The following is a 26,225-nucleotide window of genomic DNA, read 5'->3' on the forward strand; positions in this document are numbered from 1 at the left end:
ATTATGGTTTTCAAGAGGGAGTTGGATAAGCACCCGAAGGGAAAGTATTTGTAGGACCATGGGGAAAAGATAGGGGGAGTGGGACTGGACATGGAGAGAGTTGGTACGGGCTTGATGGGCCAAATGGTCTCCTTCTGTGCTGTAACCGTTCTATAACGTGTGACTAGCAATACTTTAAACCACTAACTTGTTTGACCTTCAGGCTGATGCTGTTATTGAATGTCTTTGCATTTTCTTCCCTCTTTAACACTTTGGTATTTTGAGTGCAGTTTTAAAAATTGTCGTTCCTTTTTTTAAAAAGTTGGTTTACATACAAGCTGGTAAACCTTGTCAAGTCTTGCTGACTTTGTTCTTACAGTGAGCTGCAGCAGCGAAGGGCTGCCCCCTCCCTGTCTCTGCATTTCAAAGGCACAGTTGGGGTGGGGGAGTATTTTGATAAAGTTTCTTCTCTAAGAAATGTCTAATTGACAATAGCCACCATCCATGAACCGCTGTATGTTAGTGTTTTATGGGGCTGTGTGTCACTCTCTTTGTGAATTCCCACTAGTGTTTACGGTTGGTACATCATAATATGGAGATTGTATTATCCAGTGCAACTTAATAGCATGAAGTCTCTTTCAAATCCAATTCCCTGGTCCTGTCTGGATAAGTAGCTTTCTTGTTTAGTGTTGCTATATCCCTTTCTTTCTGTTCTATTCACTCAGTCCGTAATTTTTAATACATTAGCCCATGCATTTTAATTAAAAATGACTAGTTTAATGCAACTTAACACATTCATATTTTAATTGAAACAAAATCCATGGAGATCCTTTGTTACAAAAAAACCCCAATGGCACCAAAGAAAAGATTATAAATATTGATGCTTTATTCTGATAATTTTGAATCTGGGAAAACCACCAGAAAAGATGGGCCTCTGTATAATCTGCAAGAAACAAACAAGTAAATAAGAGTTAAATGGAACCAGGTAAGTGATGCCCCTTTTAATGCCCTGCAATGTTTGCAGGAACAGCAACAGAAGGGCTCGGCTGTACTGCGCAGCATCACCAATTGCCTTAGCTCATTTGTTATTGAAACCCCCCCATCCATGCCTTTGTTACCTCTAGACTTGACTGTTCCAATACACTCCTGGGCGGCCTCCCATCTTTCACCCTCCGAAAACTTGAGCTCATCCAAAATTCTGCTGCCCGTATCCTAACTCGCACCAAGTCTCATTGACCCATCACCCTGTGCTCCCTGACCTTCATTGGCTCCTATACTGGCAACGTCTTGATTTGAAAATTCTCATCCTCGTGTTCAAATTCTTCCATGGCCCCAACCCCCATTTCTGTAACCTCCTCCAGCCTGACAACTCTCTGAGATCTCTGAACTTCTGCAATTCTGGCCTTTTGCACATTCCCAATTGTCATCGCTCCACCATTGGTGGCTGTGCCTTCAGCTGCCAGGTTCCTAACCTCTGGAATTTCCCCCTTAAACCTTTCCACCTCTCTCTCCTACTTTAAGACACTCCTTAAAACCTACTTCATTGATCAAGCTTTTGGTCACCTGTCCTAATATCTCCTTCTGTGACTCGGTGTTACATTTTGCTGACAATCACTCCTGTGAAGCACCTTGGGATGTTTTACTACGTTAAAGGTGCTATATAAATGCAAGTTGTTGTTGTGTTTTGGTGGCACGATTGTCCCCAATCAGTTCGGGAGAAACTATGATTAAAGCAAATTAGCGGAGACCCCACATGCTTTACTGTTATCATGGGATGCATTGTAAGACTCAGCTGGCTCACTAATGTGTTTTTAAAAATTAATTTTCAGGACGTGGGTGTCACTGGCATGGCTGGCACTTATTACCCACCCCTAGTTGTCCCTTGCAAAGGTGGTGATGCACTATCAACCACTAGAGTCCGTGTGGGTTTGATACAACTGAGTGGCTTGTTGGGCCATGTCAGAGGGCAGTTAAGAGTCAAACACATAGGTGTGGGACTGGAATCACATATAGGCCAGACTGGGTTAGGACTGCAGATTTCATTTCCCTGAAGATCACTAGTGAACCCGTTCATAAGTATGGAAAGAAAGACTTGCATTATATAGCACCTTTCTCACAATCTCAGAACATCCCAAAGCACCTTACAACCAATGAAGTACTTCTGCAGTGTAGTCACTGTTGTAATGTAAGAAATGTGGAGCCAATTTGTGCACAGCAAGCTCCCACAAACATAATTGAGGTAATGACCAGATAATCTGTTTCTGTGATGTTGATTGAGGGATAAATATTGGCCGGGACACCGGGGAGAACTCCCCTGCTCTTCTTCGAATAGTGCCTTGGGATGTTTTATGTCCAACTGAGAGGGCTGATGGGGCCTGAGTTGAACGTCTCATCCAAAAGACAGCACCTTCGACAGTGCAGCACTCCCTCAGTACCACAGTGGAGTGTCAGCTTGGATTATGGACTTGAACCCATAGCCTTCTGACTCGGAAGCGTAAATGCTTCCCTCTGAGCCATGGCTGACACTTGGGTTTCTAAGATAATCCGACAGCTTCGCGGTCACATTTATTAATGCCAGCATTTTATTTCTAAATCTTCTTAAAAACAGGAATTCAAAATCTCAAGCTGCCGTTCTGGGATGTGAACTCACATTCTCTGGATTATTAGTTTGGTAACATAACCACCACACTGCAAGAATAGCAACCAGCCACTCTTACCCTATCTATCCTATCCTGGACTTAAGTCCACACTATGCACTTGATCCTCGATGCCCACTGGAAGTGGCTTCACAAAGCCACTGCGCTGTTGAAAAATAAACTAGGGATGCCCCACCACCACCCTCACAGGGCAAATGGGGTGGGCAATAAATGCTGGCCTTGTCAGTGATGCCTTCACCCTGAAAAAAAGTAAAGATAAAGTTGAGAAGACATTTCCCGAGAATTCAGATGCAAATTTGTTGAAATTCTGAAAATATGTAAGATAGACTCCTACAGATTAAATCAGAATGCCTGTGTTAATTGTATAGTAATTGTATTTAATTGTATGCAAGTGGTGGGCATTAACTAGGGATTCACTTGTGACCCTATAAATAGACACAGACTGAAACTGTGGCTGTTGGGTTAGGAGGTGCATGCTTGTAATGTGTATCTCTGTAAATAAATGCTTCTAAAGTGTGTAAAGATTGGGCCCAGTTCACCATCTGGTTTTCTGGAGTATAACAGCCTGTACAATCCGAATTCTCACACTGAGCAGGAATTCCTGCATTATTTTGGCACACAAATCAAAGCACATTATACTCACTCACATCCGACTGATGAATACCACAGGGCGTGGCCAGTCCAGAACTGGATGTCCCACTGTCAGGTTGGCTGTTTAGGGTGAATCTTGATGTTGTGCGATCGTGTATAATGAACAGACTTTCCGTTCTCCAACTCTTCACTGAACTCACTGAGTATAAAAATGGGGAGAGATGTAAAATGGGTCACCTATTCGCCATCACGCGATTTAAATGCTCACCCAACGTCAATAACCTCAAATCATCCAGAGATGGTAATAAATTCGGCCTACGCATTTCAAGAACAAGACATATCGTCAGCAAATAATTAATGAGTTAAACAATGGTGCATCATAAATGATTCAATAAATGTCCTTCATCTGCTCCAGGTTCCTTCCACCTGATCCACCTGACGTTTGATGACTACGTACTCTATCTTCTGGAATCTCTGCACTGTCAGGAGAGAGCTAATGAACTAATGAGAGCAATGAAAGGAGAAGGCAGCTCAGGTAAAGAGTGAAAATTATTACTAGCTTTCATGGTCATCACTCGACCACTGGTGGCTGTAGCTGGGCCTGAAGCTCTGGAATTTCCTCTCAGCCTCCTTTACGATATCTATTAATGATCTGGACTCAGGTATACAGGGCATAATTTCAAAGATTGCAGATGACACAAAACTTGGAAATTGTAAACAGCAAGGACTATAGTAACAGAACTTAGCAGGACAGAGACAGGCTGGTGAAATGGGAAGACACATGGGAGACGAAATTTAATGCAGAGAAGTGTGAAGTGAAACATTTTGGTAGGAAGAATGAGGAGGGGCAACATAAACTAAATGGTACAATTTTAAACAGGGTGCAAGGACAGAGAGATCTGGGGGTGCACATACACAAATCTTTGAAGGTGACAGGACAAGTTGAGAAGACCAGTAGAAAGCATACTGGATCCTGGGCTTTATTAAGAGAGGCACAGAGTACAAAAGCAAGGAGGTTATACTAAACCTTTATAAAACACTGGTTAGGCCTCAGCTGGAGTATGGTGTTCAATTCTGAGCACTGCACTTTAGGAAGAATGATAAGGTCTTACAGAGGGCGCAGAGGAGATTTGCCAGAATGGTACCAGGGATGAGGGACTTCAGTTATGTGGAGAGACTGGAGAAGCTGGAGTTGTTCTCCTTAGAGCAGAGAAGGTTGAGAGGGGGTTAGATAGAGGTGACCATAAATCATGAATTGTTTTCATAGATTGCATAAGGAGAAACTGTTTCCAGTGGCAGAAGGGTTGGTAACCTGAGAATTTAAAGTGATAAAAGGAAAAGAACCTGAGACAACATGAAGAAATGTTTTTTTTTTATACTGTGAGTTGAATGCTCTCCCTGAAAGGGCAGTGGAAGCAGATTCAATCGTAACTTTCAAAAGGGAATTAATACATACTTGAAGGGAAAAACATTGCCAGGCTATGAGGAAAGGGACTGAGCAGAGAAGGACTAATTGGATAGCTCTTTCAAAGAGCCAGTATTGGCAGGATGGGCCAAATGGCCTCCTCCTGTGCTGCAGCATTCTATAATTCTATGATTCTAAGATGCTGCTTAAAAACCTACCTCTTTGACCAGGTTTTTGGTCATCTATCTCCTTATGTGGCTCAGTGACAAATTATGTTTGATAATGCTGCTGTGAAGCTCCTTGGTATTTTTTATGATGTGAAAGGCCCTATATAAATGCATGTTGTTGTTGGTATTCACAGTTCCTGTTTGAATATCCTTTGGCTTCCCCTGTTGTAGAATAGCACACTGCCTGGTTATCATGTACCTGTCGCAGTGAAGTTAAACTTGGTGAGAGGTTCAGGTGAATGGCTAATCATCATCATGGGTCAATCACTGATGAATACTTTGCTTCTTTACATCAATGTGCAGCAGACAGAAGGGAAGATGCGGCACAATCAGATCACAGCCCTCCAACGCAATCCCCGGCTCCTTTCTCTCCTGCTAAATCTGTCACTGCGGAAATACAACCGGCATCACCCATCAGCAGTCAGTCACCCGAATACACTGGATTAACAGCACCAGGTGAGCAATGGAATGCAGCAGCACTGAGTCTGAACCTTACTCAAGAACAACAGAGAGCAAGGGAAAGTGCATTAGTTAGGAATTAATGAACAACGGGCAGCTAATATCTACAGGTTATATGCATTTTATTTATATGTAGTTAGTTTCCAGCACATAAAGTGATCTCTCTGCTATGTCTGAGTGAGGAAGATTGGAGCGTAAGGAGAGAAGAGTTGGGCACTATGCTGCCGATAAATATTGGATTAGCAAAATACACCAAGGTGGATGTGAGTTCGAGCCTGTAGCTGCTGAACTGTGATTCTCAGCTAAGAGCCACATCGGAAGAAACCAAGTGGATCGTAGGTCCCTCACTATAGAAGAGAGTGGTGTCACAGTGCACCAAGAGAGGCTTGAGAGGGGTCACTCTCTGCAGCTGGGGTTACTCTGAGCAGCTGGGACACTCTCTGAAGCTGGGTTCACTCTCTGAAGCTGGGTTCACTCTCTGCAGCTGGGTCACTCTCTGCAGCTGGGTCACTCTCTGCAGCTGGGGTTACTCTGCAGCGGGGGTCACTCTCAGCAGCTGGGTTCACTCGCTGCAGCTGGGGTCACTCTCTGTAGCTGGGGTCACTCTCTGCAGCTGGGTTTCTCTGCAGCTGGGTTTCTCTGCAGCTGGGACACTCTCTGCAGCTGGGACACTCTCTGCAGCTGGGACACTCTTTGCAGCTGGGTTCACTCTCTGCAGCTGCGGTTACTCTGCAGCGGGGGTCACTCTCAGCAGCTGGGTTCACTCGCTGCAGCTGGGGTCACTCGCTGCAGCTGGGGTCACTCGCTGCAGCTGGGGTCACTCTCTGCAGCTGGGGTCACTCTCTGCAGCTGGGGTCACTCTCTGCAGCTGGGTTCACTTTCTGAAGCTGGGTTCACTCTCTGCAGCTGGGACACTCTCTGCAGCTGGGACACTCTCTGCAGCTGGGTCACTCTCTGCAGCTGGGTCACTCTCTGCAGCTGGGGTTACTCTGCAGCTGGGGTTACTCTGCAGCGGGGGTCACTCTCAGCAGCTGGGTTCACTCTCTGCAGCTGGGGTCACTCTCTGCAGCTGGGTTCACTCTCTGCAGTTGGGACACTCTCTGCAGCTGGGACACTCTCTGCAGCTGGGTTCACTCTCTGCAGCTGGGTTCACTCTCTGCAGCTGGGACACTCTCTGCAGCTGGGTTCACTCTCTGCAGCTGTTTTCACTGTCTGCAGCTGGGGTCACTCTCGGCAGTTGGGACACTCTCTTCACTCTCTGCAGCTGGGTTCAATCTCTGCAGCTGGGTTCAATCTCTGCAGTTGGGTTCACTCTCTGCAGCTGGGACACTCTGCAGCTGGTTTCACTCTCTGCAGCTGGGTTCACTCTCTGCAGCTGGGTTCACTCTCTGCAGCTGGGACACTCTCTGCAGCTGGGACACTCTCTGCAGCTGGGACACTCTCTGCAGCTGTTTTCACTGTATGCAGCTGGGGTCACTCTCTGCAGCTGGGTTCACTCTCTGCAGTTGGGACACTCTCTGCAGTTGGGACACTCTCTGCAGTTGGGTTCACTCTCTGCAGTTGGGTTCACTCTCTGCAGTTGGGTTCACTCTCTGCAGCTGGGACACTCTCTGCAGCTGGGACACTCTCTGCAGCTGGGACACTCTCTGCAGCTGGGTTCACTCTCTGCAGCTGGGTTCACTCTCTGCAGCTGGGTTCACTCTCTGCAGCTGGGTTCACTCTCTGCAGTTGGGACACTCTCTGCAGTTGGGACACTCTCTGCAGTTGGGACACTCTCTGCAGTTGGGTTCACTCTCTGCAGTTGGGTTCACTCTCTGCAGCTGGGTTCACTCTCTGCAGCTGGGTTCACTCTCTGCAGCTGGGTTCACTCTCTGCAGTTGGGACACTCTCTGCAGCTGGGACACTCTCTGCAGCTGTTTTCACTCTCTGCAGCTGTTTTCACTCTCTGCAGTTGGGACACTCTCTGCAGTTGGGACACTCTCTGCAGTTGGGTTCACTCTCTGCAGCTGGGTTCACTCTCTGCAGCTGGGTTCACTCTCTGCAGCTGGGTTCACTCTCTGCAGTTGGGACACTCTCTGCAGCTGGGTTCACTCTCTGCAGCTGGGTTCACTCTCTGCAGCTGGGTTCACTCTCTGCAGTTGAGACACTCTCTGCAGTTGAGACACTCTCTGCAGTTGAGACACTCTCTGCAGCTGTTTTCACTCTGCAGCTGTTTTCACTCTCTGCAGCTGGGTTCACTCTCTGCAGTTGGGACACTCTCTGCAGCTGGGTTCACTCTCTGCAGCTGGATTCACTCTCTGCAGCTGGGTTCACTCTCTGCAGCTGTTTTCACTCTCTGCAGCTGTTTTCACTCTCTGCAGCTGGGTTCACTCTCTGCAGTTGGGACACTCTCTGCAGCTGTTTTCACTCTCTGCAGCTGTTTTCACTCTCTGCAGCTGGGTTCACTCTCTGCAGCTGGGTTCACTCTCTGCAGCTGGGACACTCTCTGCAGCTGGGACACTCTCTGCAGCTGGGACACTCTCTGCAGCTGGGGCAGTCTCTGCAGCTGGGGCAGTCTCTGCAGCTGTTTTCACTCACTGCAGCTGGGACACTCTCTGCAGCTGTTTTCACTGTATGCAGCTGGGTTCACTCTCTGCAGCTGGGGCAGTCTCTGCAGCTGTTTTCACTCACTGCAGCTGGGACACTCTCTGCAGCTGTTTTCACTGTATGCAGCTGGGGTCACTCTCTGCAGCTGGGGTCACTCTCTGCAGCTGGGACATTCTCTGCAGCTGGGTTCACTCTCTGCAGCTGGGTTCACTCTCTGCAGCTGGGACATTCTCTGCAGCTGGGTTCACTCTCTGCAGCTGGGTTCACTCTCTGCAGCTGGGTTCACTCTCTGCAGCTGGGTTCACTCTCTGCAATGGGTTCACTCTCTGCAATGGGTTCACTCTCTGCAATGGGTTCACTCTCTGCAGCAGGGACAATCTCTGCAGCTGGGTTCACTCTCTGCAGCTGGAGTCACTCTCTGCAGCTGGGTTCACTCTCTGCAGCTGGGGTCACTCTCTGCAGCTGGGGTCACTCTCTGCAGCTGGGGTCACTCTCTGCAGCTGGGTTCACTCTCTGCAGCTGCGTTCACTCTCTGCAGCTGCTTTCACTCTCTGCAGATGGGACAATCTCTGCAGCTGGGGTTCACTCTCTGCAGCTGGGACACTCTCTGCAGCTGGAGTCCCTCTCTGCAGCTGCGTTCACTCTCTGCAGCTGGGTCACTCTCTGCAGCTGGAGTCTCTCTCTATATCTGGGCCACTCTCTGCAGCTGGGCCACTCTCTGCAGCTGGGCCACTCTCTGCAGCTGGGACACTCTCTGCAGCTGGGACCACTCTCTGCAGCTGGGACCACTCTCTGCAGCTGGGACCACTCTCTGCAGCTGGGTTCACTCTCTGCAGCTGGATTCACTCTCTGCAGCTGGGTTCACTCTCTGCAGCTGGTTCACTCTCTGCAGCTGGGTTCACTCTCTGCAGCTGGGTTCACTCTCTGCAGCTGGGTTCACTCTCTGCAGCTGGGTTCACTCTCTGCAGCTGGTTCACTCTCTGCAGCTGGGTTCACTCTCTGCAGCTGGGTTCACTCTCTGCAGCTGGGTTCACTCTCTGCAGCTGGGACACTCTCTGCAGCTGGGACACTCTCTGCAGCTGTTTTCACTGTATGCAGCTGGGGTCACTCTCTGCAGCTGGGGTCACTCTCTGCAGCTGGGTTCACTCTCTGCAGTTGGGTTCACTCTCTGCAGTTGGGTTCACTCTCTGCAGCTGGGTTCACTCTCTGCAGCTGGGTTCACTCTCTGCAGCTGGGTTCACTCTCTGCAGTTGGGACACTCTCTGCAGTTGGGTTCACTCTCTGCAGTTGGGTTCACTCTCTGCAGCTGGGACACTCTCTGCAGCTGGGTTCACTCTCTGCAGCTGGGTTCACTCTCTGCAGCTGGGTTCACTCTCTGCAGCTGGGTTCACTCTCTGCAGTTGGGACACTCTCTGCAGTTGGGACACTCTCTGCAGTTGGGACACTCTCTGCAGTTGGGTTCACTCTCTGCAGTTGGGTTCACTCTCTGCAGCTGGGTTCACTCTCTGCAGCTGGGTTCACTCTCTGCAGTTGGGACACTCTCTGCAGCTGGGACACTCTCTGCAGCTGTTTTCACTCTCTGCAGTTGGGACACTCTCTGCAGTTGGGACACTCTCTGCAGTTGGGACACTCTCTGCAGTTGGGTTGACTCTCTGCAGTTGGGTTCACTCTCTGCAGCTGGGTTCACTCTCTGCAGCTGGGTTCACTCTCTGCAGCTGGGTTCACTCTCTGCAGTTGGGACACTCTCTGCAGCTGGGTTCACTCTCTGCAGCTGGGTTCACTCTCTGCAGTTGAGACACTCTCTGCAGTTGAGACACTCTCTGCAGCTGTTTTCACTCTCTGCAGCTGTTTTCACTCTCTGCAGCTGTTTTCACTCTCTGCAGCTGGGTTCACTCTCTGCAGTTGGGACACTCTCTGCAGCTGGGTTCACTCTCTGCAGCTGGATTCACTCTCTGCAGCTGGGTTCACTCTCTGCAGCTGTTTTCACTCTCTGCAGCTGTTTTCACTCTCTGCAGCTGTTTTCACTCTCTGCAGCTGGGTTCACTCTCTGCAGTTGGGACACTCTCTGCAGCTGTTTTCACTCTCTGCAGCTGTTTTCACTCTCTGCAGCTGTTTTCACTCTCTGCAGCTGTTTTCACTCTCTGCAGCTGGGTTCACTCTCTGCAGCTGGGTTCACTCTCTGCAGCTGGGACACTCTCTGCAGCTGGGACACTCTCTGCAGCTGGGACACTCTCTGCAGCTGGGGCAGTCTCTGCAGCTGGGGCAGTCTCTGCAGCTGTTTTCACTCACTGCAGCTGGGACACTCTCTGCAGCTGTTTTCACTGTATGCAGCTGGGTTCACTCTCTGCAGCTGGGGCAGTCTCTGCAGCTGTTTTCACTCACTGCAGCTGGGACACTCTCTGCAGCTGTTTTCACTGTATGCAGCTAGGGTCACTCTCTGCAGCTGGGGTCACTCTCTGCAGCTGGGACATTCTCTGCAGCTGGGTTCACTCTCTGCAGCTGGGTTCACTCTCTGCAGCTGGGACATTCTCTGCAGCTGGGTTCACTCTCTGCAGCTGGGTTCACTCTCTGCAGCTGGGTTCACTCTCTGCAGCTGGGTTCACTCTCTGCAATGGGTTCACTCTCTGCAATGGGTTCACTCTCTGCAGCAGGGACAATCTCTGCAGCTGGGTTCACTCTCTGCAGCTGGAGTCACTCTCTGCAGCTGGGTTCACTCTCTGCAGCTGGGTTCACTCTCTGCAGCTGGGGTCACTCTCTGCAGCTGGGGTCACTCTCTGCAGCTGGGTTCACTCTCTGCAGCTGCGTTCACTCTCTGCAGCTGCTTTCACTCTCTGCAGATGGGACAATCTCTGCAGCTGGGGTTCACTCTCTGCAGCTGGGACACTCTCTGCAGCTGGAGTCCCTCTCTGCAGCTGCGTTCACTCTCTGCAGCTGGGTCACTCTCTGCAGCTGGAGTCTCTCTCTATATCTGGGACACTCTCTGCAGCTGGGTTCACTCTCTGCAGCTGTTTTCACTCTCTGCAGCTGTTTTCACTCTCTGTGCTGGGCCACTCTCTGCAGCTGGGCCACTCTCTGCAGCTGGGCCACTCTCTGCAGCTGGGACACTCTCTGCAGCTGGGACCACTCTCTGCAGCTGGGACCACTCTCTGCAGCTGGGACCACTCTCTGCAGCTGGGTTCACTCTCTGCAGCTGGATTCACTCTCTGCAGCTGGGTTCACTCTCTGCAGCTGGTTCACTCTCTGCAGCTGGGTTCACTCTCTGCAGCTGGGTTCACTCTCTGCAGCTGGGTTCACTCTCTGCAGCTGGGTTCACTCTCTGCAGCTGGTTCACTCTCTGCAGCTGGGTTCACTCTCTGCAGCTGGGTTCACTCTCTGCAGCTGGGTTCACTCTCTGCAGCTGGGTTCACTCTCTGCAGCTGGGACACTCTCTGCAGCTGGGACACTCTCTGCAGCTGTTTTCACTGTATGCAGCTGGGGTCACTCTCTGCAGCTGGGGTCACTCTCTGCAGCTGGGTTCACTCTCTGCAGTTGGGTTCACTCTCTGCAGTTGGGTTCACTCTCTGCAGCTGGGTTCACTCTCTGCAGCTGGGTTCACTCTCTGCAGCTGGGTTCACTCTCTGCAGTTGGGACACTCTCTGCAGTTGGGACACTCTCTGCAGTTGGGACACTCTCTGCAGTTGGGACACTCTCTGCAGTTGGGTTCACTCTCTGCAGCTGGGACACTCTCTGCAGCTGGGTTCACTCTCTGCAGCTGGGTTCACTCTCTGCAGCTGGGTTCACTCTCTGCAGTTGGGACACTCTCTGCAGCTGGGACACTCTCTGCAGCTGTTTTCACTCTCTGCAGTTGGGACCACTCTCTGCAGTTGGGTTCACTCTCTGCAGCTGGGTTCACTCTCTGCAGCTGGGTTCACTCTCTGCAGCTGGGTTCACTCTCTGCAGCTGGGACACTCTCTGCAGCTGTTTTCACTGTATGCAGCTGGGGTCACTGTATGCAGCTGGGGTCACTCTCTGCAGCTGGGTTCACTCTCTGCAGTTGGGACACTCTCTGCAGTTGGGTTCACTCTCTGCAGCTGGGACACTCTCTGCAGCTGTTTTCACTCTCTGCAGTTGGGACCACTCTCTGCAGTTGGGTTCACTCTCTGCAGCTGGGTTCACTCTCTGCAGTTGGGACACTCTCTGCAGCTGTTTTCACTCTCTGCAGCTGTTTTCACTCTCTGCAGCTGGGTTCACTCTCTGCAGTTGGGACACTCTCTGCAGCTGTTTTCACTCTCTGCAGCTGTTTTCACTCTCTGCAGCTGGGTTCACTCTCTGCAGTTGGGACACTCGCTGCAGCTGGGTTCACTCGCTGCAGCTGGGACACTCTCTGCAGCTGTTTTCACTCTCTGCAGCTGTTTTCACTCTCTGCAGCTGGGTTCACTCTCTGCAGTTGGGACACTCTCTGCAGCTGTTTTCACTCTCTGCAGCTGGGTTCACTCTCTGCAGCTGGGTTCACTCTCTGCAGCTGGGTTCACTCTCTGCAGCTGGGGCAGTCTCTGCAGCTGGGGCAGTCTCTGCAGCTGTTTTCACTCACTGCAGCTGGGACACTCTCTGCAGCTGTTTTCACTGTATGCAGCTGGGTTCACTCTCTGCAGCTGGGGCAGTCTCTGCAGCTGTTTTCACTCACTGCAGCTGGGACACTCTCTGCAGCTGTTTTCACTCTCTGCAGCTGGGTTCACTCTCTGCAGCTGGGTTCACTCTCTGCAGCTGGGTTCACTCTCTGCAGCTGGGACATTCTCTGCAGCTGGGTTCACTCTCTGCAGCTGGGTTCACTCTCTGCAGCTGGGTTCACTCTCTGCAGCTGGGTTCACTCTCTGCAATGGGTTCACTCTCTGCAGCAGGGACACTCTCTGCAGCTGGGTTCACTTTCTGCAGCTGGAGTCACTCTCTGCAGCTGGGTTCACTCTCGGCAGCTGGGTCACTCTCTGCAGCTGGGGTCACTCTCTGCAGCTGTGGTCGCTCTCTGCAGCTGGAGTCTCTGCAGCTGGAGTCACTCTCTGCAGCTGCGTTCACTCTCTGCAGCTGCTTTCACTCTCTGCAGATGGGACAATCTCTGCAGCTGGAGTCACTCTCTGCAGCTGGAGTCCCTCTCTGCAGCTGCGTTCACTCTCGGCAGCTGGGTCACTCTCTGCAGCTGGAGTCTCTCTCTATATCTGGGACACTCTCTGCAGCTGGGTTCACTCTCTGCAGCTGGGTTCACTCTCTGCAGCTGTTTTCACTCTCTGTGCTGGGCCACTCTCTGCAGCTGGGCCACTCTCTGCAGCTGGGCCACTCTCTGCAGCTGGGCCACTCTCTGCAGCTGGGACACTCTCTGCAGCTGGGGTCACTCTCTGCAGCTGGGTTCACTCTCTGCAGCTGGGTTCACTCTCTGCAGCTGGGTTCACTCTCTGCACCTGGGTCACTCTCTGCAGCTGGGTTCACTCTCTGCAGCTGGGTTCACTCTCTGCAGCTGGGTTCACTCTCTGCAGCTGGGACACTCTCTGCAGCTGGGACACTCTCTGCAGCTGTAGTCACTCTCTGCAGCTGTAGTCACTCTCTGCAGCTGTAGTCACTCTCTGCAGCTGGGTTCACTCTCTGCAGCTGGGACACTCTCTGCAGCTGGGACACTCTCTGCAGCTGGGACACTCTCTGCAGCTGGGACACTCTCTGCAGCTGTAGTCACTCTCTGCAGCTGGGTCACTCTCTGCAGCTGGGTTCACTCTCTGCAGCTGGGTTCACTCTCTGCAGCTGGGTTCACTCTCTGCAGCTGGGTCACTCTCTGCAGCTGGGTCACTCTCTGCAGCTGGGACACTCTCTGCAGCTGGGACACTCTCTGCAGCTGGGTTCACTCTCTGCAACTGGGTTCACTCTCTGCAACTGGGTTCACTCTCTGCAACTGGGTTCACTCTCTGCAGCTGTTTTCACTCTCTGCAGCTGTTTTCACTCTCTGCAGCTGGGTTCACTCTCTGCAGCTGGGTTCACTCTCTGCAGCTGGGACACTCTCTGCAGCTGGGACACTCTCTGCAGCTGGGACACTCTCTGCAGCTGGGACACTCTCTGCAGCTGGGGCAGTCTCTGCAGCTGGGGCAGTCTCTGCAGCTGTTTTCACTCACTGCAGCTGGGACACTCTCTGCAGCTGTTTTCACTGTATGCAGCTGGGTTCACTCTCTGCAGCTGGGGCAGTCTCTGCAGCTGTTTTCACTCACTGTAGCTGGGACACTCTCTGCAGCTGGGTTCACTCTCTGCAGCTGGGACATTCTCTGCAGCTGGGTTCACTCTCTGCAGCTGGGTTCACTCTCTGCAATGGGTTCACTCTCTGCAGCAGGGACACTCTCTGTAGCTGGGTTCATTTTCTGCAGCTGGGTTCACTTTCTGCAGCTGGGTTCACTTTCTGCAGCTGGGTTCACTCTCTGCAGCTGGGGTCACTCTCTGCAGCTGGGGTCACTCTCTGCAGCTGGAGTCTCTGCAGCTGGAGTCACTCTCTGCAGCTGCGTTCACTCTCTGCAGCTGTTTTCACTCTCTGCAGATGGGACAATCTCTGCAGCTGGAGTCACTCTCTGCAGCTGGAGTCCCTCTCTGCAGCTGCGTTCACTCTCGGCAGCTGGAGTCTCTCTCTATATCTGGGACACTCTCTGCAGCTGGGTTCACTCTCTGCAGCTGGGTTCACTCTCTGCAGCTGGGTTCACTCTCTGCAGCTGGGTTCACTCTCTGCAGCTGTTTTCACTCTCTGCAGCTGGGCCACTCTCTGCAGCTGGGACACTCTCTGCAGCTGGGGTCACTCTCTGCAGCTGGGTTCACTCTCTGCAGCTGTAGTCACTCTCTGCAGCTGGATTCACTCTCTGCAGCTGGGTCACTCTCTGCAGCTGGGTTCACTCTCTGCAGCTGGGTTCACTCTCTGCAGCTGGGTTCACTCTCTGCAGCTGGGACACTCTCTGCAGCTGGGACACTCTCTGCAGCTGGGACACTCTCTGCAGCTGTAGTCACTCTCTGCAGCTGTAGTCACTCTCTGCAGCTGTAGTCACTCTCTGCAGCTGGGTTCACTCTCTGCAGCTGGGTTCACTCTCTGCAGCTGGGACACTCTCTGCAGCTGGGACACTCTCTGCAGCTGGGTTCACTCTCTGCAGCTGGGTTCACTCTCTGCAGCTGGGTTCACTCTCTGCAGCTGGGTTCACTCTCTGCAGCTGGGTTCACTCTCTGCAGCTGGGTCACTCTCTGCAGCTGGGGTCACTCTCTGCAGCTGGGGTCACTCTCTGCAGCTGGGTCACTCTCTTCAGCTGGGGTCACTCTCTGCAGCTGGGGTCACTCTCTGCAGCTGGGGTCACTCTCTGCAGCTGGATCACTCTCTGCAGCTGGGTTCACTCTCTGCAGCTGGGTTCACTCTCTGCAGCTGGGGTCACTCTCTGCAGCTGGGGTCACTCTCTGCATCTGGATCACTCTCTGCAGCTGGGTTCACTCTCTGCAGCTGGGTTCACTCTCTGCAGCTGGGTTCACTCTCTGCAGCTGGGGTCACTCTTGGCAGCTGGATCACTCTCTGCACCTGGGTTCACTCTCTGCAGCTGGGGTCACTCTCTGCAGCTGGATCACTCTCTGCAGCTGGATCACTCTCTGCAGCTGCGTTCACTCTCTGCAGCTGGGTCACTCTCTGCAGCTGGGACACTCTCTGCAGCTGGGACACTCTCTGCAGCTGGGACACTCTCTGCAGCTGGGTTCACTCTCTGCAACTGGGTTCACTCTCTGCAACTGGGTTCACTCTCTGCAACTGGGTTCACTCTCTGCAGCTGTTTTCACTCTCTGCAGCTGTTTTCACTCTCTGCAGCTGGGTTCACTCTCTGCAGCTGGGTTCACTCTCTGCAGCTGGGACACTCTCTGCAGCTGGGACACTCTCTGCAGCTGGGACACTCTCTGCAGCTGGGACACTCTCTGCAGCTGGGGCAGTCTCTGCAGCTGGGGCAGTCTCTGCAGCTGTTTTCACTCACTGCAGCTGGGACACTCTCTGCAGCTGGGTTCACTCTCTGCAGCTGGGACATTCTCTGCAGCTGGGTTCACTCTCTGCAGCTGGGTTCACTCTCTGCAATGGGTTCACTCTCTGCAGCAGGGACACTCTCTGTAGCTGGGTTCATTTTCTGCAGCTGGGTTCACTTTCTGCAGCTGGGTTCACTTTCTGCAGCTGGGTTCACTCTCTGCAGCTGGGGTCACTCTCTGCAGCTGGGGTCACTCTCTGCAGCTGGAGTCTCTGCAGCTGGAGTCACTCTCTGCAGCTGCGTTCACTCTCTGCAGCTGTTTTCACTCTCTGCAGATGGGACAATCTCTGCAGCTGGAGTCACTCTCTGCAGCTGGAGTCCCTCTCTGCAGCTGCGTTCACTCTCGGCAGCTGGAGTCTCTCTCTATATCTGGGACACTCTCTGCAGCTGGGTTCACTCTCTGCAGCTGGGTTCACTCTCTGCAGCTGGGTTCACTCTCTGCAGCTGTTTTCACTCTCTGCAGCTGGGCCACTCTCTGCAGCTGGGACACTCTCTGCAGCTGGGGTCACTCTCTGCAGCTGGGTTCACTCTCTGCAGCTGTAGTCACTCTCTGCAGCTGGATTCACTCTCTGCAGCTGGGTCACTCTCTGCAGCTGGGTTCACTCTCTGCAGCTGGGTTCACTCTCTGCAGCTGGGTTCACTCTCTGCAGCTGGGACACTCTCTGCAGCTGGGACACTCTCTGCAGCTGGGACACTCTCTGCAGCTGGGACACTCTCTGCAGCTGTAGTCACTCTCTGCAGCTGTAGTCACTCTCTGCAGCTGTAGTCACTCTCTGCAGCTGGGTTCACTCTCTGCAGCTGGGTTCACTCTCTGCAGCTGGGACACTCTCTGCAGCTGGGACACTCTCTGCAGCTGGGACACTCTCTGCAGCTGGGACACTCTCTGCAGCTGGGTTCACTCTCTGCAGCTGGGTTCACTCTCTGCAGCTGGGTTCACTCTCTGCAGCTGGGTTCACTCTCTGCAGCTGGGTTCACTCTCTGCAGCTGGGTTCACTCTCTGCAGCTGGGGTCACTCTCTGCAGCTGGGGTCACTCTCTGCAGCTGGGGTCACTCTCTGCAGCTGGGTCACTCTCTGCAGCTGGGGTCACTCTCTGCAGCTGGGGTCACTCTCTGCAGCTGGATCACTCTCTGCAGCTGGGTTCACTCTCTGCAGCTGGGTTCACTCTCTGCAGCTGGGGTCACTCTCTGCAGCTGGGGTCACTCTCTGCATCTGGATCACTCTCTGCAGCTGGGTTCACTCTCTGCAGCTGGGGTCACTCTTGGCAGCTGGATCACTCTCTGCACCTGGGTTCACTCTCTGCAGCTGGGGTCACTCTCTGCAGCTGGATCACTCTCTGCAGCTGGATCACTCTCTGCAGCTGCGTTCACTCTCTGCAGCTGCTTTCACTCTCTGCAGATGGGACAATCTCTGCAGCTGGGGTTCACTCTCTGCAGCTGGGACACTCTCTGCAGCTGGAGTCCCTCTCTGCAGCTGCGTTCACTCTCTGCAGCTGGGTCACTCTCTGCAGCTGGAGTCTCTCTCTATATCTGGGACACTCTCTGCAGCTGGGTTCACTCTCTGCAGCTGTTTTCACTCTCTGCAGCTGTTTTCACTCTCTGTGCTGGGCCACTCTCTGCAGCTGGGCCACTCTCTGCAGCTGGGCCACTCTCTGCAGCTGGGACACTCTCTGCAGCTGGGACCACTCTCTGCAGCTGGGACCACTCTCTGCAGCTGGGACCACTCTCTGCAGCTGGGACCACTCTCTGCAGCTGGGTTCACTCTCTGCAGCTGGATTCACTCTCTGCAGCTGGGTTCACTCTCTGCAGCTGGTTCACTCTCTGCAGCTGGGTTCACTCTCTGCAGCTGGGTTCACTCTCTGCAGCTGGGTTCACTCTCTGCAGCTGGTTCACTCTCTGCAGCTGGGTTCACTCTCTGCAGCTGGGTTCACTCTCTGCAGCTGGGTTCACTCTCTGCAGCTGGGTTCACTCTCTGCAGCTGGGACACTCTCTGCAGCTGGGACACTCTCTGCAGCTGTTTTCACTGTATGCAGCTGGGGTCACTCTCTGCAGCTGGGGTCACTCTCTGCAGCTGGGTTCACTCTCTGCAGTTGGGTTCACTCTCTGCAGTTGGGTTCACTCTCTGCAGCTGGGTTCACTCTCTGCAGCTGGGTTCACTCTCTGCAGCTGGGTTCACTCTCTGCAGTTGGGACACTCTCTGCAGTTGGGACACTCTCTGCAGTTGGGACACTCTCTGCAGTTGGGTTCACTCTCTGCAGCTGGGACACTCTCTGCAGCTGGGTTCACTCTCTGCAGCTGGGTTCACTCTCTGCAGCTGGGTTCACTCTCTGCAGTTGGGACACTCTCTGCAGCTGGGACACTCTCTGCAGCTGTTTTCACTCTCTGCAGTTGGGACCACTCTCTGCAGTTGGGTTCACTCTCTGCAGCTGGGTTCACTCTCTGCAGCTGGGTTCACTCTCTGCAGCTGGGTTCACTCTCTGCAGCTGGGACACTCTCTGCAGCTGTTTTCACTGTATGCAGCTGGGGTCACTGTATGCAGCTGGGGTCACTCTCTGCAGCTGGGTTCACTCTCTGCAGTTGGGACACTCTCTGCAGTTGGGTTCACTCTCTGCAGCTGGGACACTCTCTGCAGCTGTTTTCACTCTCTGCAGTTGGGACCACTCTCTGCAGTTGGGTTCACTCTCTGCAGCTGGGTTCACTCTCTGCAGTTGGGACACTCTCTGCAGCTGTTTTCACTCTCTGCAGCTGTTTTCACTCTCTGCAGCTGGGTTCACTCTCTGCAGTTGGGACACTCTCTGCAGCTGTTTTCACTCTCTGCAGCTGTTTTCACTCTCTGCAGCTGGGTTCACTCTCTGCAGTTGGGACACTCGCTGCAGCTGGGTTCACTCGCTGCAGCTGGGACACTCTCTGCAGCTGTTTTCACTCTCTGCAGCTGTTTTCACTCTCTGCAGCTGGGTTCACTCTCTGCAGTTGGGACACTCTCTGCAGCTGTTTTCACTCTCTGCAGCTGGGTTCACTCTCTGCAGCTGGGTTCACTCTCTGCAGCTGGGTTCACTCTCTGCAGCTGGGGCAGTCTCTGCAGCTGGGGCAGTCTCTGCAGCTGTTTTCACTCACTGCAGCTGGGACACTCTCTGCAGCTGTTTTCACTGTATGCAGCTGGGTTCACTCTCTGCAGCTGGGGCAGTCTCTGCAGCTGTTTTCACTCACTGCAGCTGGGACACTCTCTGCAGCTGTTTTCACTCTCTGCAGCTGGGTTCACTCTCTGCAGCTGGGTTCACTCTCTGCAGCTGGGTTCACTCTCTGCAGCTGGGACATTCTCTGCAGCTGGGTTCACTCTCTGCAGCTGGGTTCACTCTCTGCAGCTGGGTTCACTCTCTGCAGCTGGGTTCACTCTCTGCAATGGGTTCACTCTCTGCAGCAGGGACACTCTCTGCAGCTGGGTTCACTTTCTGCAGCTGGAGTCACTCTCTGCAGCTGGGTTCACTCTCGGCAGCTGGGTCACTCTCTGCAGCTGGGGTCACTCTCTGCAGCTGTGGTCGCTCTCTGCAGCTGGAGTCTCTGCAGCTGGAGTCACTCTCTGCAGCTGCGTTCACTCTCTGCAGCTGCTTTCACTCTCTGCAGATGGGACAATCTCTGCAGCTGGAGTCACTCTCTGCAGCTGGAGTCCCTCTCTGCAGCTGCGTTCACTCTCGGCAGCTGGGTCACTCTCTGCAGCTGGAGTCTCTCTCTATATCTGGGACACTCTCTGCAGCTGGGTTCACTCTCTGCAGCTGGGTTCACTCTCTGCAGCTGTTTTCACTCTCTGTGCTGGGCCACTCTCTGCAGCTGGGCCACTCTCTGCAGCTGGGCCACTCTCTGCAGCTGGGCCACTCTCTGCAGCTGGGACACTCTCTGCAGCTGGGGTCACTCTCTGCAGCTGGGTTCACTCTCTGCAGCTGGGTTCACTCTCTGCAGCTGGGTTCACTCTCTGCACCTGGGTCACTCTCTGCAGCTGGGTTCACTCTCTGCAGCTGGGTTCACTCTCTGCAGCTGGGTTCACTCTCTGCAGCTGGGACACTCTCTGCAGCTGGGACACTCTCTGCAGCTGTAGTCACTCTCTGCAGCTGTAGTCACTCTCTGCAGCTGTAGTCACTCTCTGCAGCTGGGTTCACTCTCTGCAGCTGGGACACTCTCTGCAGCTGGGACACTCTCTGCAGCTGGGACACTCTCTGCAGCTGTAGTCACTCTCTGCAGCTGGGTCACTCTCTGCAGCTGGGTTCACTCTCTGCAGCTGGGTTCACTCTCTGCAGCTGGGTTCACTCTCTGCAGCTGGGTCACTCTCTGCAGCTGGGTCACTCTCTGCAGCTGGGACACTCTCTGCAGCTGGGACACTCTCTGCAGCTGGGTTCACTCTCTGCAGCTGGGTTCACTCTCTGCAACTGGGTTCACTCTCTGCAACTGGGTTCACTCTCTGCAACTGGGTTCACTCTCTGCAGCTGTTTTCACTCTCTGCAGCTGTTTTCACTCTCTGCAGCTGGGTTCACTCTCTGCAGCTGGGTTCACTCTCTGCAGCTGGGACACTCTCTGCAGCTGGGACACTCTCTGCAGCTGGGACACTCTCTGCAGCTGGGACACTCTCTGCAGCTGGGGCAGTCTCTGCAGCTGGGGCAGTCTCTGCAGCTGTTTTCACTCACTGCAGCTGGGACACTCTCTGCAGCTGTTTTCACTGTATGCAGCTGGGTTCACTCTCTGCAGCTGGGGCAGTCTCTGCAGCTGTTTTCACTCACTGTAGCTGGGACACTCTCTGCAGCTGGGTTCACTCTCTGCAGCTGGGACATTCTCTGCAGCTGGGTTCACTCTCTGCAGCTGGGTTCACTCTCTGCAATGGGTTCACTCTCTGCAGCAGGGACACTCTCTGTAGCTGGGTTCATTTTCTGCAGCTGAGTTCACTTTCTGCAGCTGGGTTCACTCTCTGCAGCTGGGTTCACTCTCTGCAGCTGGGGTCACTCTCTGCAGCTGGGGTCACTCTCTGCAGCTGGAGTCTCTGCAGCTGGAGTCACTCTCTGCAGCTGCGTTCACTCTCTGCAGCTGTTTTCACTCTCTGCAGATGGGACAATCTCTGCAGCTGGAGTCACTCTCTGCAGCTGGAGTCCCTCTCTGCAGCTGCGTTCACTCTCGGCAGCTGGAGTCTCTCTCTATATCTGGGACACTCTCTGCAGCTGGGTTCACTCTCTGCAGCTGGGTTCACTCTCTGCAGCTGGGTTCACTCTCTGCAGCTGGGTTCACTCTCTGCAGCTGTTTTCACTCTCTGCAGCTGGGCCACTCTCTGCAGCTGGGACACTCTCTGCAGCTGGGGTCACTCTCTGCAGCTGGGTTCACTCTCTGCAGCTGTAGTCACTCTCTGCAGCTGGATTCACTCTCTGCAGCTGGGTCACTCTCTGCAGCTGGGTTCACTCTCTGCAGCTGGGTTCACTCTCTGCAGCTGGGTTCACTCTCTGCAGCTGGGACACTCTCTGCAGCTGGGACACTCTCTGCAGCTGGGACACTCTCTGCAGCTGTAGTCACTCTCTGCAGCTGTAGTCACTCTCTGCAGCTGTAGTCACTCTCTGCAGCTGGGTTCACTCTCTGCAGCTGGGTTCACTCTCTGCAGCTGGGACACTCTCTGCAGCTGGGACACTCTCTGCAGCTGGGTTCACTCTCTGCAGCTGGGTTCACTCTCTGCAGCTGGGTTCACTCTCTGCAGCTGGGTTCACTCTCTGCAGCTGGGTCACTCTCTGCAGCTGGGGTCACTCTCTGCAGCTGGGGTCACTCTCTGCAGCTGGGGTCACTCTCTGCAGCTGGGTCACTCTCTTCAGCTGGGGTCACTCTCTGCAGCTGGGGTCACTCTCTGCAGCTGGGGTCACTCTCTGCAGCTGGATCACTCTCTGCAGCTGGGTTCACTCTCTGCAGCTGGGTTCACTCTCTGCAGCTGGGGTCACTCTCTGCAGCTGGGGTCACTCTCTGCATCTGGATCACTCTCTGCAGCTGGGTTCACTCTCTGCAGCTGGGTTCACTCTCTGCAGCTGGGTTCACTCTCTGCAGCTGGGGTCACTCTTGGCAGCTGGATCACTCTCTGCACCTGGGTTCACTCTCTGCAGCTGGGGTCACTCTCTGCAGCTGGATCACTCTCTGCAGCTGGATCACTCTCTGCAGCTGCGTTCACTCTCTGCAGCTGGGTCACTCTCTGCAGCTGGGACACTCTCTGCAGCTGGGACACTCTCTGCAGCTGGGACACTCTCTGCAGCTGGGTTCACTCTCTGCAACTGGGTTCACTCTCTGCAACTGGGTTCACTCTCTGCAACTGGGTTCACTCTCTGCAGCTGTTTTCACTCTCTGCAGCTGTTTTCACTCTCTGCAGCTGTTTTCACTCTCTGCAGCTGGGTTCACTCTCTGCAGCTGGGTTCACTCTCTGCAGCTGGGACACTCTCTGCAGCTGGGACACTCTCTGCAGCTGGGACACTCTCTGCAGCTGGGACACTCTCTGCAGCTGGGGCAGTCTCTGCAGCTGGGGCAGTCTCTGCAGCTGTTTTCACTCACTGCAGCTGGGACACTCTCTGCAGCTGTTTTCACTGTATGCAGCTGGGTTCACTCTCTGCAGCTGGGGCAGTCTCTGCAGCTGTTTTCACTCACTGTAGCTGGGACACTCTCTGCAGCTGGGTTCACTCTCTGCAGCTGGGACATTCTCTGCAGCTGGGTTCACTCTCTGCAGCTGGGTTCACTCTCTGCAATGGGTTCACTCTCTGCAGCAGGGACACTCTCTGTAGCTGGGTTCATTTTCTGCAGCTGGGTTCACTTTCTGCAGCTGGGTTCACTTTCTGCAGCTGGGTTCACTCTCTGCAGCTGGGGTCACTCTCTGCAGCTGGGGTCACTCTCTGCAGCTGGAGTCTCTGCAGCTGGAGTCACTCTCTGCAGCTGCGTTCACTCTCTGCAGCTGTTTTCACTCTCTGCAGATGGGACAATCTCTGCAGCTGGAGTCACTCTCTGCAGCTGGAGTCCCTCTCTGCAGCTGCGTTCACTCTCGGCAGCTGGAGTCTCTCTCTATATCTGGGACACTCTCTGCAGCTGGGTTCACTCTCTGCAGCTGGGTTCACTCTCTGCAGCTGTTTTCACTCTCTGCAGCTGGGCCACTCTCTGCAGCTGGGACACTCTCTGCAGCTGGGGTCACTCTCTGCAGCTGGGTTCACTCTCTGCAGCTGTAGTCACTCTCTGCAGCTGGATTCACTCTCTGCAGCTGGGTCACTCTCTGCAGCTGGGTTCACTCTCTGCAGCTGGGTTCACTCTCTGCAGCTGGGTTCACTCTCTGCAGCTGGGACACTCTCTGCAGCTGGGACACTCTCTGCAGCTGGGACACTCTCTGCAGCTGTAGTCACTCTCTGCAGCTGTAGTCACTCTCTGCAGCTGTAGTCACTCTCTGCAGCTGGGTTCACTCTCTGCAGCTGGGTTCACTCTCTGCAGCTGGGACACTCTCTGCAGCTGGGACACTCTCTGCAGCTGGGACACTCTCTGCAGCTGGGACACTCTCTGCAGCTGGGTTCACTCTCTGCAGCTGGGTTCACTCTCTGCAGCTGGGTTCACTCTCTGCAGCTGGGTTCACTCTCTGCAGCTGGGTTCACTCTCTGCAGCTGGGTTCACTCTCTGCAGCTGGGGTCACTCTCTGCAGCTGGGGTCACTCTCTGCAGCTGGGGTCACTCTCTGCAGCTGGGTCACTCTCTGCAGCTGGGGTCACTCTCTGCAGCTGGGGTCACTCTCTGCAGCTGGATCACTCTCTGCAGCTGGGTTCACTCTCTGCAGCTGGGTTCACTCTCTGCAGCTGGGTTCACTCTCTGCAGCTGGGGTCACTCTCTGCAGCTGGGGTCACTCTCTGCATCTGGATCACTCTCTGCAGCTGGGTTCACTCTCTGCAGCTGGGGTCACTCTTGGCAGCTGGATCACTCTCTGCACCTGGGTTCACTCTCTGCAGCTGGGTTCACTCTCTGCAGCTGGATCACTCTCTGCAGCTGGATCACTCTCTGCAGCTGCGTTCACTCTCTGCAGCTGGGACACTCTCCGCAGCTGGGACACTCTCCGCAGCTGGGACACTCTCCGCAGCTGGGACACTCTCCGCAGCTGGGACACTCTCCGCAGCTGAGACACTCTCCGCAGCTGAGACACTCTCCGCAGCTGAGACACTCTCCGCAGCTGAGACACTCTCCGCAGCTGAGACACTCTCCGCAGCTGAGACACTCTCCGCAGCTGAGACACTCTCCGCAGCTGAGACACTCTCCGCAGCTGGGTCACTCTCCGCAGCTGGGTCACTCTCCGCAGCTGGGTCACTCTCCGCAGCTGGGACACTCTCCGCAGCTGGGACACTCTCCGCAGCTGCGTTCACTCTCCGCAGCTGTTTTCACTCTCTGCAGATGGGACAATCTCTGCAGCTGGAGTCACTCTCTGCAGCTGGAGTCCCTCTCTGCAGCTGCGTTCACTCTCGGCAGCTGGGTCACTCTCTGCAGCTGGAGTCTCTCTCTATATCTGGGACACTCTCTGCAGCTGGGACACTCTCTGCAGCTGTAGTCACTCTCTGCAGCTGGGTCACTCTCTGCAGCTGGGTTCACTCTCTGCAGCTGGGTTCACTCTCTGCAGCTGGGGTCACTCTCTGCAGCTGGATCACTCTCTGCAGCTGGATCACTCTCTGCAGCTGCGTTCACTCTCTGCAGCTGGGTCACTCTCTGCAGCTGGGACACTCTCTGCAGCTGGGACACTCTCTGCAGCTGGGACACTCTCTGCAGCTGGGTTCACTCTCTGCAACTGGGTTCACTCTCTGCAACTGGGTTCACTCTCTGCAACTGGGTTCACTCTCTGCAGCTGTTTTCACTCTCTGCAGCTGTTTTCACTCTCTGCAGCTGGGTTCACTCTCTGCAGCTGGGTTCACTCTCTGCAGCTGGGACACTCTCTGCAGCTGGGACACTCTCTGCAGCTGGGACACTCTCTGCAGCTGGGACACTCTCTGCAGCTGGGGCAGTCTCTGCAGCTGGGGCAGTCTCTGCAGCTGTTTTCACTCACTGCAGCTGGGACACTCTCTGCAGCTGTTTTCACTGTATGCAGCTGGGACATTCTCTGCAGCTGGGTTCACTCTCTGCAGCTGGGTTCACTCTCTGCAATGGGTTCACTCTCTGCAGCAGGGACACTCTCTGTAGCTGGGTTCATTTTCTGCAGCTGGGTTCACTTTCTGCAGCTGGGTTCACTTTCTGCAGCTGGGTTCACTCTCTGCAGCTGGGGTCACTCTCTGCAGCTGGGGTCACTCTCTGCAGCTGGAGTCTCTGCAGCTGGAGTCACTCTCTGCAGCTGCGTTCACTCTCTGCAGCTGTTTTCACTCTCTGCAGATGGGACAATCTCTGCAGCTGGAGTCACTCTCTGCAGCTGGAGTCCCTCTCTGCAGCTGCGTTCACTCTCGGCAGCTGGAGTCTCTCTCTATATCTGGGACACTCTCTGCAGCTGGGTTCACTCTCTGCAGCTGGGTTCACTCTCTGCAGCTGGGTTCACTCTCTGCAGCTGGGTTCACTCTCTGCAGCTGTTTTCACTCTCTGCAGCTGGGCCACTCTCTGCAGCTGGGACACTCTCTGCAGCTGGGGTCACTCTCTGCAGCTGGGTTCACTCTCTGCAGCTGTAGTCACTCTCTGCAGCTGGATTCACTCTCTGCAGCTGGGTCACTCTCTGCAGCTGGGTTCACTCTCTGCAGCTGGGTTCACTCTCTGCAGCTGGGTTCACTCTCTGCAGCTGGGACACTCTCTGCAGCTGGGACACTCTCTGCAGCTGGGACACTCTCTGCAGCTGGGACACTCTCTGCAGCTGGGACACTCTCTGCAGCTGTAGTCACTCTCTGCAGCTGTAGTCACTCTCTGCAGCTGTAGTCACTCTCTGCAGCTGGGTTCACTCTCTGCAGCTGGGTTCACTCTCTGCAGCTGGGACACTCTCTGCAGCTGGGACACTCTCTGCAGCTGGGACACTCTCTGCAGCTGGGACACTCTCTGCAGCTGGGTTCACTCTCTGCAGCTGGGTTCACTCTCTGCAGCTGGGTTCACTCTCTGCAGCTGGGTTCACTCTCTGCAGCTGGGTTCACTCTCTGCAGCTGGGGTCACTCTCTGCAGCTGGGGTCACTCTCTGCAGCTGGGTCACTCTCTGCAGCTGGGGTCACTCTCTGCAGCTGGGGTCACTCTCTGCAGCTGGATCACTCTCTGCAGCTGGGTTCACTCTCTGCAGCTGGGTTCACTCTCTGCAGCTGGGGTCACTCTCT

The 26,225-nt window shown here is 54.2% G+C and overlaps 1 protein-coding gene across 1 annotated transcript in view; it reads left to right on the forward strand.

Annotated features, from left to right (window-relative positions):
• rfx4 (regulatory factor X, 4) overlaps positions 1-26,225 on the forward strand; it is a 126,001-nt gene that overhangs the window by 69,768 nt on the left and 30,008 nt on the right. The window contains exons 14-15 of the mRNA XM_068051155.1: positions 3,643-3,762; positions 5,163-5,315. Coding sequence (XP_067907256.1) covers positions 3,643-3,762; positions 5,163-5,315 — 273 coding nt within the window. The remainder of the gene's footprint in view (positions 1-3,642; positions 3,763-5,162; positions 5,316-26,225) is intronic.

The sequence above is a fragment of the Heterodontus francisci genome, chromosome 18 (assembly GCF_036365525.1).
Source record: "Heterodontus francisci isolate sHetFra1 chromosome 18, sHetFra1.hap1, whole genome shotgun sequence".
NCBI lineage: Eukaryota > Metazoa > Chordata > Chondrichthyes > Heterodontiformes > Heterodontidae > Heterodontus > Heterodontus francisci.